General features: G+C 41.6%; 1 protein-coding gene across 1 annotated transcript in view; it reads right to left on the reverse strand.

Moving 5' to 3' along the window:
- The window catches only part of LOC134612654 (solute carrier family 2, facilitated glucose transporter member 11-like), a 40,416-nt gene that overhangs the window by 1,537 nt on the left and 22,564 nt on the right, over positions 1-16,315 (reverse strand). Inside the window, exons 6-12 of the mRNA XM_063457067.1 lie at positions 10,690-10,819; positions 9,917-10,065; positions 9,055-9,242; positions 8,138-8,248; positions 6,501-6,602; positions 4,949-5,024; positions 769-896 (exon numbers count right to left, since the gene is read on the reverse strand). Coding sequence (XP_063313137.1) covers positions 769-896; positions 4,949-5,024; positions 6,501-6,602; positions 8,138-8,248; positions 9,055-9,242; positions 9,917-10,065; positions 10,690-10,819 — 884 coding nt within the window. The remainder of the gene's footprint in view (positions 1-768; positions 897-4,948; positions 5,025-6,500; positions 6,603-8,137; positions 8,249-9,054; positions 9,243-9,916; positions 10,066-10,689; positions 10,820-16,315) is intronic.

Here is a 16,315-nt window from a genome sequence, read left to right on the forward strand (position 1 = left end):
GACTCACTGACAGACGCACACTCTCACGAACAGACACGCACTGACTGACAGACGCACGCAGTGACTGACAGACACTCAAATTCACTGACAAACATATTCACTGAAACTCACATTCACTGACACACTCATTTCCCCACGCTCACAATTATTTTTATTATTTTTAATTTAAATCCACCCAGCCTCCCTACGTTTGGGATAGATGGGTGGATTTCTCGCCTGGGGTCCAGTGGGGCTGCTGGGCACAGAGGCGGCCGGACATACAGGTGGGCAGTGGTTTCCTGGGCGGCGCTGGCGAGGGAGCACTTTCCCCGGAGCTCTCTGCTCAGCTCCCTCAAGCACCGCAGAGTGATGCCAGGACCCAGAATATGATGTCATATTCCGTCTCCCGTCATAATTGTGGGTCACGCAAGGGAGCTGAGCAGAGAGCTCAGTTGAAAGTGCTTCCTTGCCAGCGCCGCCCAGGAAACCACTGCCTGCTCCAGGGGAGCCCAAAGGTGGCCAGCTCTTGGGCTCCCATAAAACGAGTCAAACAAGGTATTTGCCTGCGCATTTGGGAGCAGTGTTTTTTGCCGCCCCCTGGAAATTGCCACCCAAGGCAAATGCATTGTTTGCCTCGCAGCAAATACGTCCCATGTTTCTCTGGCCATCTATTACATCAAAGATTTCTGCGAGTTTTATTCAATTAACATCGGGGTGGCAATACAATACTCCTTTCCTTATAATCCAATATTTGCAAGGATTGTGAGCCCATAATCACATTATGCTTACCACTATGAATGGGAAAATCATTCCTACAGCAAAAAAGCTTATCCAGCTAACTGCTCCTCCAATCATGAAAGCTCCGGATCGCGCAGACTGAGTGAATAATTCTGCTGTCAAAGTATTTGTAACGCCTCCTATAGATTTAACAATCATATAATATTTTATTAAAGTTTTATGTATTTTTTAATCCACAACATTTAAATGTACATTCAAGTATGTTGCCTAGGAAAACAGAATTTTTTATTTTTTTTTAAAAGAACTGTGCCCTTTATTCCCAGAATAAATATTTTATTTATTTATGTGTGGAAAAAATATTTTTGTAAGCATGCAGCATACTAATTATTTAATGTAGGTAATGATAAAATGACCAATGCTTCTAAAAAATATATATATAATGTAAAAAGAAATTCACACATGTATAATTTTTACAAAAATATTTAAAATCATATATGACCTATATAAATTAAAAAAGACATGGATTCCACAGAACCGATATCTGGATCGTGTACCGCATCTTTCTTTTACACACCAAGCTCTGAAAAGCTGAAACGCAGACCTACTTACCATCCACGACCTGGAGAATCTTTTGGGCGGAACTTACACATATGGTGAATCCTAGCCTGAAGGCAACTTTTACCCAAACCACACTGATGCCCTTATGGCCATAGGGAGATGCACACAAAAGTCTATTCCTGGCCCTTCTGCAGAACATCCCGGTAGCCCTATTGCAGCAGCAGGCGCAGCCTAAGATGGCCTCCACTGCACTGACGCCAGGCCCAGTCACCTACCCAAGCAGAGCTGGACACAGAGACCACCATGTTGCCAACCCATGCTGTACCAGACGACAATACACTTGCTACCAAGCAAGAACTACAAAACTGGGTGCAGGACATCCAGAAAATGCTGGCTAATGACGTGGGAACAGTGGGTAGCTAGAGCTTTTACCACCCCTATCCATGTCATGTCCGGTGCAGTCACGGACATCTGTGGCTGTACCAGACATAACTCCTTTAAGTACTCAACGACTCTAGCCTAACATAGTTTAGAACCTTTTCAAGCTTTATTAAGATATACACCCAATGAATACATTGGGGGCATATCTACTAAACAGTGATTTTATGGGGGTGGGTTTGCCCATTTGGGCACAGTGTTTCTTTAAATTATTATTGTTAATGATAGGCTTTAGTATATTTAACTTTTTATTGGTGTGAAAATAAACACTTAGGAGTGAAACGCAGCTTATTGAATTACATTTTTTACTTTAAAAAAAAAATATATATATATATATATTTTTATTTCTTGGGAGGGAGGATGTGTGTGGAGGGTGCAGGGACGAAGTGAGATCTGTGGAGGGAGGGGGGCGATGCAGGGGAGAAGAGATCTGTGCAGAGGAGGCATGGGGACTATCCGGGTGCTGGGGAGGCAGGGGGAGAGGAGATCTGTGCAGGGAGGTGAACTTTTCAGGGAGGCAGCGGGAGAGGAGATATGTGCAGGGAGGGTGGCTGTGCAGAGGAGGGAGACTGGCAGGGAGGCAGGGGGAGAGGGGATCTGTGCAGGGAGGGGGAGTGAGGGGGACGAGGGGTTGTGTGCAGGAGAGGGAGGGGGATCTGTGCACGGCAGGGGTGGGGGAAAGGGGATCTGTGCAGGGGAGGAAGAGGGCTGTCAGGAAGGCAGGGGGAGAGGGGATATGTGCAGGGAGAGGGACTGTCAAGGAGGCAGAGGGAGAGGAGATATGTGCAGGGATGGGGACTGTCAGCAACATGCAAAATGTCACTGACTGCTTGCGGGCGACAGGGGAGGACATTATGGACATCCAAAGCTGCAAGACACACCACATTAAAATCCATGTGATACCCTCTGACATTTTTGCAGATGAGCTACCACATTATATAAGGAGACTCCTTGCCATCTGCAGTTGCCCAGAAAGTCATGCTGGATAGACTGCACCGACTCCCAGCCATTCCCAACTCACCCACTATAGTCAAAAGGGATGTCATCCTATGCTGTGCCATCTCTAAGGTTTGGAACCACTTCAGACTACGTCTGAAACTCGAGGTAAAACACCTCCTACCTTTGAGAATGCCCAATTATCATTCTTCCAGGACTTAACTAGAACCATATTACAATGGCGCAAGTCCCTGAACAACTTCACAAGCCGGCTGTGCACCGCTGGGGTGCACCGAGATCCCTGATGATCACCCACAACGGACTGACTCACAAGATATCTTCTGACGCAGAGGTACCCACACTGCTTGCTAAGATGGGGCTCACAAATATACCTACCAACACACCCAAATGGGTTCCTTCTATGGCCTAGGACCCTGCCAATTCTGCACCATTCTTCCCATGACCTACGGAGTCAACAAGCCCAATCCCCTGACTGGGACTGGAAACTTCTTTACCTCATGCAGACTAAATGGACCTTAAGCAATCGGTTGGCACTCTCTGTTACAAGTGCAAGTTTTACCTTATTTCTTGGCATTACCTGTTGTATATTGTTTGCATTTTCTGGTACCAAGGCTCATGCGCAGATCCTACCAATGACACCTGCTGAGACATCGCTAGAGCACAGGTCCTTAGTTCATGACCGTATTACAGCAACTACAAACCTACACCACAGGGATTCAAACCCTACCCCCTGCTGCCTCATTGGTTAGAGGAAAATGTATAGCTTAAGTGGCCGAGGTTACCCCATACCATGAAGTTATGTCCCAAGAATTCATCTAACCGGTCAACTTGCAATAAACTATGGAAAGACATACACATTTAGTTACCAACATCTCCACTCTGCGAAGTTCATTTTCCAACATGCTGGTCCTTTAGCACACACTCAGAGATTCATAGCATACTCTCACCCTGAGAAACCCCGATTCTTGTTTTCCCAGGTCTGATAAGGTTAGTAAGGGCACAGGCATAAACTAAGTGATAGTTCACGCCCACTACGCCTGGGTCTTCTCATTTTAGTAAATTTTGATTCTTAATTTTATTTTAATTTTTGTTTTCCCTCTCATCGGCATTATACTCATCATAGCTCCCGAGTCTGAGAACCAGCCAAAGCCAGACATCTCAACAAGTGAATCTCACTACATAAGATCCCAGCCCTTACCCCTCGGTCCGCACAAAATCATATAAAGTTGCAAATTATCCTTATGATTTGTTTTTTTCTGGCTTCTCATTCTAAATCATGCTCTGATGGATACAGCGATGTACTGGCTTATAATTCAGTAGTTTCATCTAGTGATAGATATAGTTTTTTTCCACTCATGCTTTTATTATTATACAAAAATGTGCAGATCATTCATCATGTTTATGCTGATACATAGATCATCCAACATGTTAACAATTAATGTCATGATTGCTTATATGTTGTTTATCGCATGCACAACAAAAATAAAGAACTAAAAAATATATCTATATATAAGGGTTTAGTCACATAATATGGCCATATTTTTTAAGCCCACCAGTACATCTGTTTAACCAATTTAACCCAATATAAGTGCCTCTGCACCCAAGTTTTAATTTTAACGTGAGAGAATATAAATACCAGTTTCTGCATCATTTAAATAAATTATTGCTAATATGCCCTAAGCAATTCTCTCATTAAATAAAATCAAGACATTTGCCATTGAAATCCTGTGTGTTAAAGTGTGGAGAGCTTAACCCAAACAATGGTCATACACACAAAAAACAATATTCGGAATGCACTAGTAGAAAATTTATTATTTAATGGTGTTGCTACTGAAATGATCAAAGTTCATACAAAATGCACAACAGGGATCAGTAGGCAAAAAAAGTTCAATCAATGTATATTCCTTTGACAAAGCATGTGTATTGAAAATAGTTCTTAGTGTGTCTCTCCATGGAGTGAAATGGGTCGCTGTCACAACATTTAAGGGGTAATGTGACATCATGTGGTTGTTAATGTAGGTAGCAGTGACTACGTGTTAGCCAATATATGAGACAATGTGACAATATGTGGCATATTGTAATATGTGGAGAATAAGACTCTGGAAAATGGTTTGGAGGGATTATAGTATAAGCGGCGGGTTAATGGCATATGGGGGAAATGTATCAATAACCTTTATTTACTTTGTTTATTTTTGTTATTATTCTCTTTTATTAAATGGATGGAATCCATGCAACTGGCACAACAAATGTGTGTACATATTATGCTTTAAATCCTTACCTGGTCCAAGTCCAAAGCTCAATATGAAAGCAAGGATAGCAGCCATACTTAAATATGGAACCCAAGAAAAAGCATCCTGAAACAGAAAAGTATATCTTATTTTACTGGCTTTATAGCAGTAATCATTATTTGCTTCTGATAAAATAATAGTGGTCATGTATAGTCTACACATCCTAACATAAATGATATGGCTACTATGAGAATAATTTACTTATGGACACTTTACACAACATAACTTATTCAATTGATTGAATTGGTTATGGTGCCAGGAACCTGTCCTTTGGTAGCTTTGTTTGACAAATTTCTCAAATTGTGAAGGCTTGAAAGTGGAGCTCCGACTCAAAGTCTGACAGACAGAGCCAGGAATTACACACAACAGCCCACCATGTCATACTAATGAGTTGGCATGCAGCACTGTCACTGCATGCACTGATTTCTGGCAGCGGGCATTAGCAAGTACAAAGACTGTGGACATGCACACCTAGCGCCAATATCAGCAAGACAGGAGGAGTCTTTGTACTCACAAATGCTCATTTAGGAGGAGTAGCACCTGCAAGTCATGTAGCATCCAGCTATTTGATTAACATGTCTTCAAGATAGAGCTGTGAGCTCCACTTTAATGTCCTATTCTGTCAATCTGACAAATGTGTCAAATAAAAAGCCTGCAAGACTAGGGTCTTGAATCGATAACCACTTCAAAAAGCAGAAGTAGGTAGAGTGTCCCTTTAAAAAGTATATCTGAAAATAAAATGTGCAGCCCCTTGAATCAATCACAAGCTTTGAAAGTGTACATTGCATTCTGTATTCACCCTCTTATATAATCCTAGTTTCCAGTCCAAATTCTCAGACCAGACTTTGCCAGTGAGGTTAGTGCAAAATAGGTGGCTGACTTGGATACTTGGCATGTTTTGCTTTTCACTTGCCAGTTCCAACAATGTAAGAGGAACTGAGGAGTGAGCTTTTCTAAATAGACCCCAAAATAGCTTTCATTCCCAGGATGAAAATATAATTTGGGGTATTTTTGTCCACTGGTCAATCGAGAATACCTCACAAAATTACTAGTAAGGACTACAGAGGTCACAGCTGGTACAGAACTCACAATAGATTTCAGAAATAGGCATAGTGTATGAAAAAATATATCCCTTCCATTTGCTACTGTTTGGTAGTCTGAATTACAATGCATTGCCATTCATTGGTCTTACAGTGTTTTACATTTCTGGAATAATGCTTTCCTCCCCAGTTCATTTCTTTCATAAAACACCTCACTAAGATGTTTTGCTTTTGATTCTAGATTTATCTACAGGTACTATGAGGAACCATTGCAAATTTTACATCCACTAATGCATATGCAAAATGTCAAAGACGGCAGCAGCACATTTTCTATGGCATAGGTCGATGGAAGCCATATACAATGTGGTGTGTTGGAATGTTGGGAAATATTGTATACGTGTGTGCACTAATTAAACTACCATAGGCATGAGAAATTGCTTCTTTTTAGATTGGTTTGTGACAGAGCAGACAGTATTTATCAGCATTAAAATGATACAGTTACCTGAAATGTCAATGTCACTGTCAAGAGAGCACACCAAAGTGCCATCGCTGCATATCCTCCAATAATGAGAACTCTTCTCCCAGCAGTGTCTATAAGCAGACCCTATAGAAAATGGTTAAAATAAAACGTTATTAGTGTGGATTTCTACACAGTCACAGTGTTTGATTTATTTGCACATTTATAGAAATAATATAATAGCTGCTCTTTCTTTCTTTATTTTTAATCTTTTTTGTTACTGTGCATGGTGGAACAAAGACGCTCGCAATGCCACAACAGCATAGACAAGCACATATGTGTCAAATACAGCAAATATATGCATGGCACTTGAGATATCAGCACATTTTTAGAAAAATAACAAAATATAGCATACTGGAGAGTGAGACCACCAAGCAATGTACAAACTGGGCTTAGATATCAAATCTCAACATTGGTTTCAAGTGAAGTAGCACAGAAATGCAAACAAAAATCAAGATGCTAGGGAAAGACAAAAACAACAATAACACATAAGTAAATAGCCTGGTTGCATTCATAGACAAGATGAAAGTAGTCCTCTTAGTCTATCCCTGTGGTGGCCAGGCAGGTACAGCAGAGAATTCTCGCCTCCGATGGTGCTGCGACATGCAGCATCACAACAGCAACAGGTGTTATTAGGACCCATTTCCTGACGTCCATAGGCCTTTCTCACTGTCCCTGGAGGAGGGCCTCGAAGTCCCGAGTGACGGTGTCATATCCCGGAGTGTGGACTAAGGACAGTGACGTGAAACTTCTGTGTTCCCCACCCAGGAGGGGGTGTCTAACCGGACCTCTAACTGGAGATTGTGCTGTAGGTGCAAACATCATAGGTGGCTTTCGACGATCCTTTCAGCTTCTCCAATACTGCTGGCACATGGTGTCAAACCTTTGCAAGAATTCCGCTTCCCATCTTCTGAATTGCAGTTGAGCTTGTGTAGCGTTGCTGTCGGACATTTTTGGTAGGCTGCGTGCAGGCCGCCTTCACTGGATTTGCCTAGGAGCGGTGTAGACGTAAGAGCTCGCTTGGTGGGGGCTTGGAAAACCCACACCGGCCCAGAAGGGGGAGTGCAGGGCTCAGACTATCCGCAAGAGTTAAAGCCCGGGTCACCCAAGACATAGAGAATGTCCGCTTCTCCCGTCAGGGTAGCACCAGGCCACAACAAGGTGGAGGCCACAGCTGCCGGTTTACAAGAATGATAAGCCTGAAGTCTACTTCAAAGTTGCCTCAGTAGTGCAGTATGAGGTTGTCAGTGTGGAAATGCTCTGCATCAGGGTATTTGCCCCCTCTAAAAAACTAAGTTTAGACAGAGCTCAAGCTGCCTGTGACCTTCCAGTATGGCGTCCAAGCCCCGCAACCCATAGCTATTTCTTTTTAAGAGTGAAATAACTATTTGTCAAACTAAGGACACTAGGAAAGTAGACACATAGAATTTCCTCAAAAATACAACCAAGGATTTCAGGTACATATTAGAGCATGTTAAATTATATCATTATGGTCATAATAAAGATCAAATAGTAAAATATATTAATGTGGGAGAATGTAAAGTGGGAAAACAGTGGGAACAGGGAGGGGGGATATGTAAAGCTGTTAAGCATTATGTGGCTACCTAAACATCTTAACTTACACATGTCAGAGCAGTGGCACATTCACAAATACCAGTGCCCAGCGTCACGTAAGGTATATTTTGTGTGGGAATCCCAGCTTTTGTAAATACATATTCTGCATAGAAGTAAATCTGTAACACATAAGATAATGCAGATCAATAATTGCACATGTACAGATTAAATGTAACATATATATATATATATATATATATATATATATATATATATTATACTATTTATATTTCATAAGTATCTTTCTAAGATGTTTATGTTGTTTCTTTTGTGCTTTTTTGTAATGGTTTACCCATACAATCAATACATGTACACATGCCAAACAGTGAACATTTATGCTTTTCCATTAATTTATACGGCAATGCATTGGATTTCTATGACAATCTGAGAACAAAAAAAATGTATAGTTTAATAAAAGTCAGTAGTGTGGGGAGTTCTCTCTAAAGCTCTCTCCTAAAGGGCAACACTCTATTCTCTCCTCCAGCTCTGCTTCACTCCACCTTGTTTTATTGTTATCTCCTGTCCCCATAGCTATTTCTTTTACGCCCCACCTCCTATAGACTGTAAGCTCATTTGAACGCGGCCCTCTTAAACCTATTGTTCCTGTAAGTTTTTGTAATTGTTTCATTTATTGTTAAATCTCCCCCTTTGATAATATTGTAAAGCACTACGGAATATGTTGACGCTCTATAAATACCAGTAATAATAATAATCATAATGTTAAAGCTTTATTTTGGATATATAGACAAAAAGATTCTTTGACATAATGATAATCACACTACATATTTAGAAAAAAAGAATTACCGGTAACTTTAAACACTATTTAGCAATTTAGCTTTCTATGTGAAGTGCCAAAACATTTGTCAGTGCACACAGACTGCTGACACATTTTAAAGGCTATGCTGTATATTATAAATCTACTTACTGCATTAATCCCACAGAGCTGCTGCCCGGCATTTGTAATTATTGTAATAATAAGCTGCCATCTGATGGTACGGTCTGAGAACAATGCCAGCGCCTTCAATGGTTTCTCACCATTTAAAGCAAGCGATTCTTTTTGTATATCCTCCATCTCAGTCTGGTAGAATTGTGGACCATAAAGTGTTTTTAATACTGTCAAAAGAAAAGTATATATAGTATATATAGTTTTATTTATTTTGTCTTATTAAATATGTTAGCACGCTGTCACAAATATGGCCTTGGCAGACAGCAGATGGAGCGGTGTGCTTAGCTTTGCTTTTCCACCACTTTGCTCCTATACCCATAATTAAATACCATATATAGTTTGGGGGAGAGGGAAGCATTTCCTGATGGCCTCCCAAGATTTTGTTTTCAGTATTTTTTCACATTACCTGCATCATCGTCTTGATACTTTTTGGGCCTGTTTTATGGGCTGAGGATGAGGACTTAAATCAAGTACAGTAAAAGATAAATACATTATTATTGTTTAAAGTATTGTTAGGTAGGTTAGACCACACCTCTGTAATAATAACACAGCAAGGATAGAGTAAATATTGTGGATGTGGGTTAGCACAGAGGCATATTATAAAGTAGGAGATCAAGGAAGAGGGGACATTTGGTCACCAAGGCGGTGTGAGTTATTTTAAATTTCAGGGTCAGGGGAAAGGGCATCCAGCATGACATCTTCAAACTCAGCAATTAGCCATGTCATTTGTACTTGCTGTGCACACCTAGTGGACAACCTACAAAATAACACGTTCAAATCCAGAGACATATGAACATTTATTCTACTTAAATTAATGCAATTTTTTTTTTCCAGAGCTTACCTTTTTGACATTCGTACTCGTTTTTCTCTTCTATTAGAAGGTACCTGGGACTTTCAGGAAAGAATGGGAGTACCAGTAGCTGTATAAATGCCGGAATGCAGCATGTAGATAACAAGAATGGCCAAGAATCCTGGCTACCGAGTATTTCCCTGTTGATGATAAATATATCACATAACTGATTCATCGAGTAAACAGACAACAAGCTATCTGCCAGAACTTATACTATGGATTTATTTTATAGTGAGTTGAAATATTAATGGCTTATTATTTTATTAATGCATTTCACTGCAGTCCTAATTTACAAGAGTTGCATTCAGAGCAGGTATTGTTAATAAAAGCTATTACATGGAGAATAAAAAAAAGGATTTTCAGGTTTATTTACTAAAGTAAAGTGAGAATTCAAAGTGAATTTCAAACTTAAGTACAAAATAGTTGAAATGAAATTTGGCTATTTTGGTTTACATTTTTTAATTCACTTTGAATTCCCCTAAAATTCTTACTTTAGCAAATAACCATGTCTAATGTATTCTTCTAGTAGATCCTAACTAGTAAACCTATCCATCCATGTGCATGAATTACAGGAGTATCCATAATAAGCCAAATTATTCTCTAAACTGCATCACACATATCAAGATTTAGGTAGAAAAATATATAAATGTAATTGTATTAACTGTAATGCACTGAACCAACACATGTAAATGATATTTGTATGCATTCCTATGCAAGTACCTCTAGTACATTGCTCAGCAATTTAAAATTGAATGAGACTATACCGTAAGCCAACAATCTGTCCAGCCAGGATGCCAAAAGTCAAAAAGACATTGATGGCCACTGTTGTCTGGCCTCTTATACTCTTTGGTGCAATTTCCCCAAGATACAGTGGTTGAACACAAATACCAATACCTGTAAAGAGAAATAAATAGTCATTACAACTCACTTCTAAACATAAACCAATATTGTGTGAAGAATTGTTGGCTATGTAACTGAATATTAGACAATATGATCATAGTCGTCATTATTTGTCACTCTTCAGAAAATCTTTGAATAGATACTCTAAGTACCAAAAGCACTAGAGTACAATGTAATGATCTTGTTGCCAGGAATTCCCTGATATTTGGCATTGATCTGGATCTCCTATGTGCCTCTGGTCCAGCCTCCTTTTCTGGTTTTGCAAATGCACTTTGTGTGACACTTTTGCCCATGTTTGGATCTAATTCATTGACTGGGAGCATCAGTCAAATCTGGCATATCTGTAAGCCTCCCAACATTTCTAATGGACGAAGAGGGACACTTTAACTTTAGAGGTGTAAGTGGGGTTGTGGCCAATGGCTGTTTTGAGTAATTTTAGGAGACTTTGGTAGTCTGAATATGTTATATATTTCTGATACCTTAGAAAAGAGAAAATCTCTGATACTTGTTTAATAAGTAAAATTTTTTATTTGGAAACAATTTATTTTGTGTAGGAACATGTATTTGCCTTACTCTTCGATAAATAAAAGACTTCAAAGCTCAAGGCAGGTGATAAGAGAAGAGATTAGAAATATCACTGACATTAAAAAAGAACTCTGAACTGGATTTAAATTAAGGGCCTCCCTGCTTTCTCATACATAGACAGGCAACATGTCATTGAATCTATTTTTTCATTCCACTGGACAATTTAAGAACCTAGGGACAGGCAGAGATGCGATTTAACTATTTATGTGCACAGTGGAATCATTAAACATTATGGAATTAAAGGAACACCTCTAAATCGCTATTGCAGTAGCCCTAACCTGGGCTTACCCGACTACTGGCGACAAGCTATGATTGTGGATGAAACGGTCCTGGAGGGGGCTCCGAGCATATTGCGGCCTGGTGTGCACCGTGGAAGGGAGAGGCGGCCGGTCTCCCTCCTGGAGCAGCCTGTGCCAAGTCAAACGCCAGCTGGTGCCCTGTCCTCCCCCCTTTGGACCTGCGGAGGCGATCCCGGTCCGGACCCAGGATGTTTCTCAGTGAGCTGGGAGCACAGAACACCACCACAAAGCCGACAGCATGTGGCAACTTAAATGACAGCCACCGTGTGTGCTTCTGACCCAAGCAGTGGGAAATGGGATGTGCAGGATCGGCTCTTTGGCGCCTTTTGAGAGCAGCTTGCCTGGAACCATTGGCCCCAGCAGCAGCGACCACACACAGTATCTATCACTCAGGAAGATGCAGAGGGCAGTGGGCACAACATGTCCAAACCGAACATGTCAGAAGGAGCAACACGCCATCATGCCTATATTCAAACTGGTTATGCTCTACTGCACCAGGGGGGGCGAAAGTTGCAGCAACTTAGCCTGTCTCCAAATATTTGCTGCATACTGCTTAGACCTCTAACTGGGGCACTGACCTGTTCAGCACTCCAGCACAGCAAGACTGCAGCCTACCCCAGAGGGGCATAGGTTGATAAAAGTCAGAGACTCCTAATAGTGGGATCTCGACAGCCCAGAAGCCTTCTCATTGCATGTTATTATTATTTTGTGTTTAGGCTTTCGGTAAACAGTTTCTATAATTTTGGATATTTCTCTTGATATATCTCCTATAACCTGTAGCATTACCTGTCATGAGTACTCTTTCCCTAATGCCTATGACTGAGGCCTTCTGGGTGTACCAGCATTTCTAGATCTAATTGTCATTACATGTCTATTTTTGATTGCTCATCCACTACTACTGAAACAGACAAAGACGTGTAAACCTAGCCTGTTACTATTAGCAAATTGTTCAGTATATAAGAATGACATACAGTCGTTTCATTATATGCCTTATGTGTCTTTTACTTCTCGCTGTTAGGGCGATAAAAGTTGAAATGTAATTTAATGCACAACAAAAATAAAGAATTATAAAAACAAAATGGAAAAAGGATCTTTGTACTTATTTACCCTCTTATTGAAGCCCATTTTGTCAGTGTATCATTTGCCTTTTTGCAGGATCCACAGGGAGCAATCACATTGTTTGAAAAAACAGTCCTTTTCAGCCTTCTCAGCTTTAGATTGCATATCCTACTTCCACTTGCTAAAATGTCTACCGCCAAAAAGCAAAAGCTTGACATCCGCGCTTTTCAGCTTTCATGGATTGAGGAATATGAAGTTGTACAGCAGAAGGATCGTGCTGTGTGTGCATTATGCTGTGAAAGTGTTGTCTGCAGAATGTCAGGTGTCAAAAGACATTTTCAAACCAAACATGAATTGTCATTTAATAACATGGAGGACAAAATGGAAGCCATGAAAAGAGTAGTAGCTGGGTATAAAAAACAAACAAGTATATTCAAAAAAGTAATTGGAGCAAAGAATAAAGCTACTGAATGTAGTTATAAAATTGCTCAGTGTGTAGCAAGAAAAGGGAAACCTTTCACAGATGGTGAATATATTAAAGAAGCCTTTATAAACGGTGCTGAAGTTTTATTTGGTGATTTTCCTAATAAAGATACAATCTGATCTCGGATAAAAGATATACCAGTATCTGCAAGAACAATAGAAAGACGAGTGACCAAAATAACAGATAATATACAAGATAAGCAGAGAAGAAGTTTAAAAAGATGCTCTTGTCTTTAGTGTTGCTGTGGATCAAAGTGTTGATGTAAATGACATGGCTCGCCTCGCAGTAGTTGCTTGTTACTGTGAAAATTATCGCATTTATGAAGAATTGTGTTGTCTGAAATCACTCGAAGGAACAAAAGGAGAGGATATTATGTCTGCATTTGCTGATCATTTTGAAAAACAGACCAGAGATATCAATAAAATAGTCTGTATAACTACAGATGGTGCCCCTGCCATGGTTGGAAATAACAAAGGATTTGTAAATCTTCTCCAAGAAGACAATGGTCGTCCTGCACTGAACTTTTAGCCGCTGTGCATTAAACCACAGACAGTTCAGGTCCTTACTGGAGGAACTGTAGAGTTCATATTCTGATCTCCCTCTGTATAACAATGTTTGTTGGCTCATTCGTGGCAAGGTATACATGCAGATTTGTAGCATGCTTGGAGGAGATCAAGAGTTTCACCAGTGAAAACCCAGAACTAAGTGATATTAACTGGCTTTGCAATCTTATGTTCCTGGTTGATATAACTGGACACCTGAACGTCCTGAATTTACAGTTACAGAGAGAAGGACAAACTGTTCTTCATCTTTATGAATACTGGAAAGGATTCATGGAAAAACTGAATGTGTATTGTCGTGATATCACTACTGAGACATACAAGTATTTTCCCAATGTAAAAGCACATTCGGCTCATTATCAGGGCCGGACTGGGGATACAAAGCAGCCCTGGAAAAAAATGTTATGCCAGCCCCATGTCATTGCGATATATATTGCCGTATGTAATATGTAAGGCTATATCTTACCACCCCAGATCACAGATGATTGAGTTATATATATATATATATATATATATATATTTATATATTTTTCTAATATAAAATATTGGTCCTTTCAGAGTAAAACATTTAATTATACAGTAAGCATACTCACATGCAGACACAGACAATCTCACTGACACACGCAAGCTCATTGATACACAGCCTCATAGACAAACAATCTCACTGTTATACATCAGCTCATTGACATAATAACACAAGCTCACTCACTCGCAGGCACACACATACAAGCAAGCTCACTCACTAGCAGACGCGCACACACACACACACAGCTTAATCTAGTGGTACTGGTGTCTATAGCATGTCTCTACAGGTTTTCAACGTAAACACTGACTTTTCAGAGAAAAGGCAGTGTTTACATTGCTTCAAAGTGACACCGCTAGTGACAGTCACTCAGACGGTCACTAGAGGTGCTTCCTGTGTCATTGCACCTACATTCAGGGCCTCCACACTCTGGAGGCGCTGAACGTTCCCCATAGAGATACATTGATTCAATGCATCTCTATGAGGAGATGCTGATTGGTGTAGTGTGTTGCAGCCAATCCTATGGCAAAGCATTGGATTGGCTGAGATCATCAAGCTTGATGATCTTAGCCATAGAGGCAGGGCCAGTCGAGGGGAGACCAGCACGCTACGTGGGGGAAAAAAAGGTGAGCAAAAACATTATTTTTAAAACACACATATACACCATGACAGACACAGAAACACACATATACCATGACACACACACACCATGACACACACCCCATGACGGGCAGACACACATCCCATGACAGACAGACAGACACACACACCATGACACAGGCAGACACACACACACCATGACACAGACAGACACACACACCATACACACACCATGACAGACAGACACACACACCATGACACAGACAGACACACACCCCACGACGGACAGACAGACACACACACCATGACGGACAGACAGACACACACACCATGACGGACAGACACACACACACACACCATGACGGACAGACAGACACACACACACACCATGACGGACAGACAGACACACACACCATGACGGACAGACAGACACACACCATGACGGACAGACAGACACACACACCATGACAGACAGACACACACACACACACCATGACGGACAGACAGACACACACACACCATGACGGACAGACAGACACACACACACACACACCATGATGGACAGACAGACACACACACACACCATGACGGACAGACACACACACACACACCATGACGGACAGACACACACACCATGACGGACAGACACACACACCATGATGGACAGACAGACAGACACACACCATGACGGACGGACAGACAGACACACACACACACACCATGACGGACAGACAGACACACACACACCATGACGGACAGACAGACACACACACGCACCATGACACAGACAGACACACACACACCATACAGACAGACACACACACACCATGACAGACAGACACACACACCATACAGACACCATGACAGACAGACAGACCATAACAGACAGACAGACCATAATACACATTACTCCTACATGGCTGCCAGGGGCCGTGCAGTGCAGACTGCTGACTGTGCTGGCGGCCGCTGGGGGACTTGTGCTGGAGTCTGGCGGCCGCTGGGGGAGGTCTGCTGGCGGCCGCATGTGAAGCTGTGCTGTGCTGGCTCTGCTCTCCCGCCTTCGCGCGCTGCTGAATGAGGCCGCGGCCGGAATATGACGTCATATTCCGGCCGCGGTCTCATTAAGCTGCACGCTGGGGAGCAGAGCCAGCACAGCACAGCTTCACATGCGGCCGTCAGCAGACCTCCCCCAGCTGCCGCCAGCAGACCTTCCCCAGCGGCCACCAGCAGACCCAGGTGTCTGCCCGGCCCCAGGTGTCGACGGCCCACCGGGAAATTTCCTGGTATCCCGGTGGGCCAGTCCGGCCCTGCTCATTATCCATTTGACACAGTAGAACTGCAGAAGTACATTGGGGTGCTCAGAAAAGAGTTTACAGAACT

Source organism: Pelobates fuscus, chromosome 5, assembly GCF_036172605.1.
Source record: "Pelobates fuscus isolate aPelFus1 chromosome 5, aPelFus1.pri, whole genome shotgun sequence".
In the NCBI taxonomy this organism is placed as follows: Eukaryota; Metazoa; Chordata; class Amphibia; order Anura; family Pelobatidae; genus Pelobates; species Pelobates fuscus.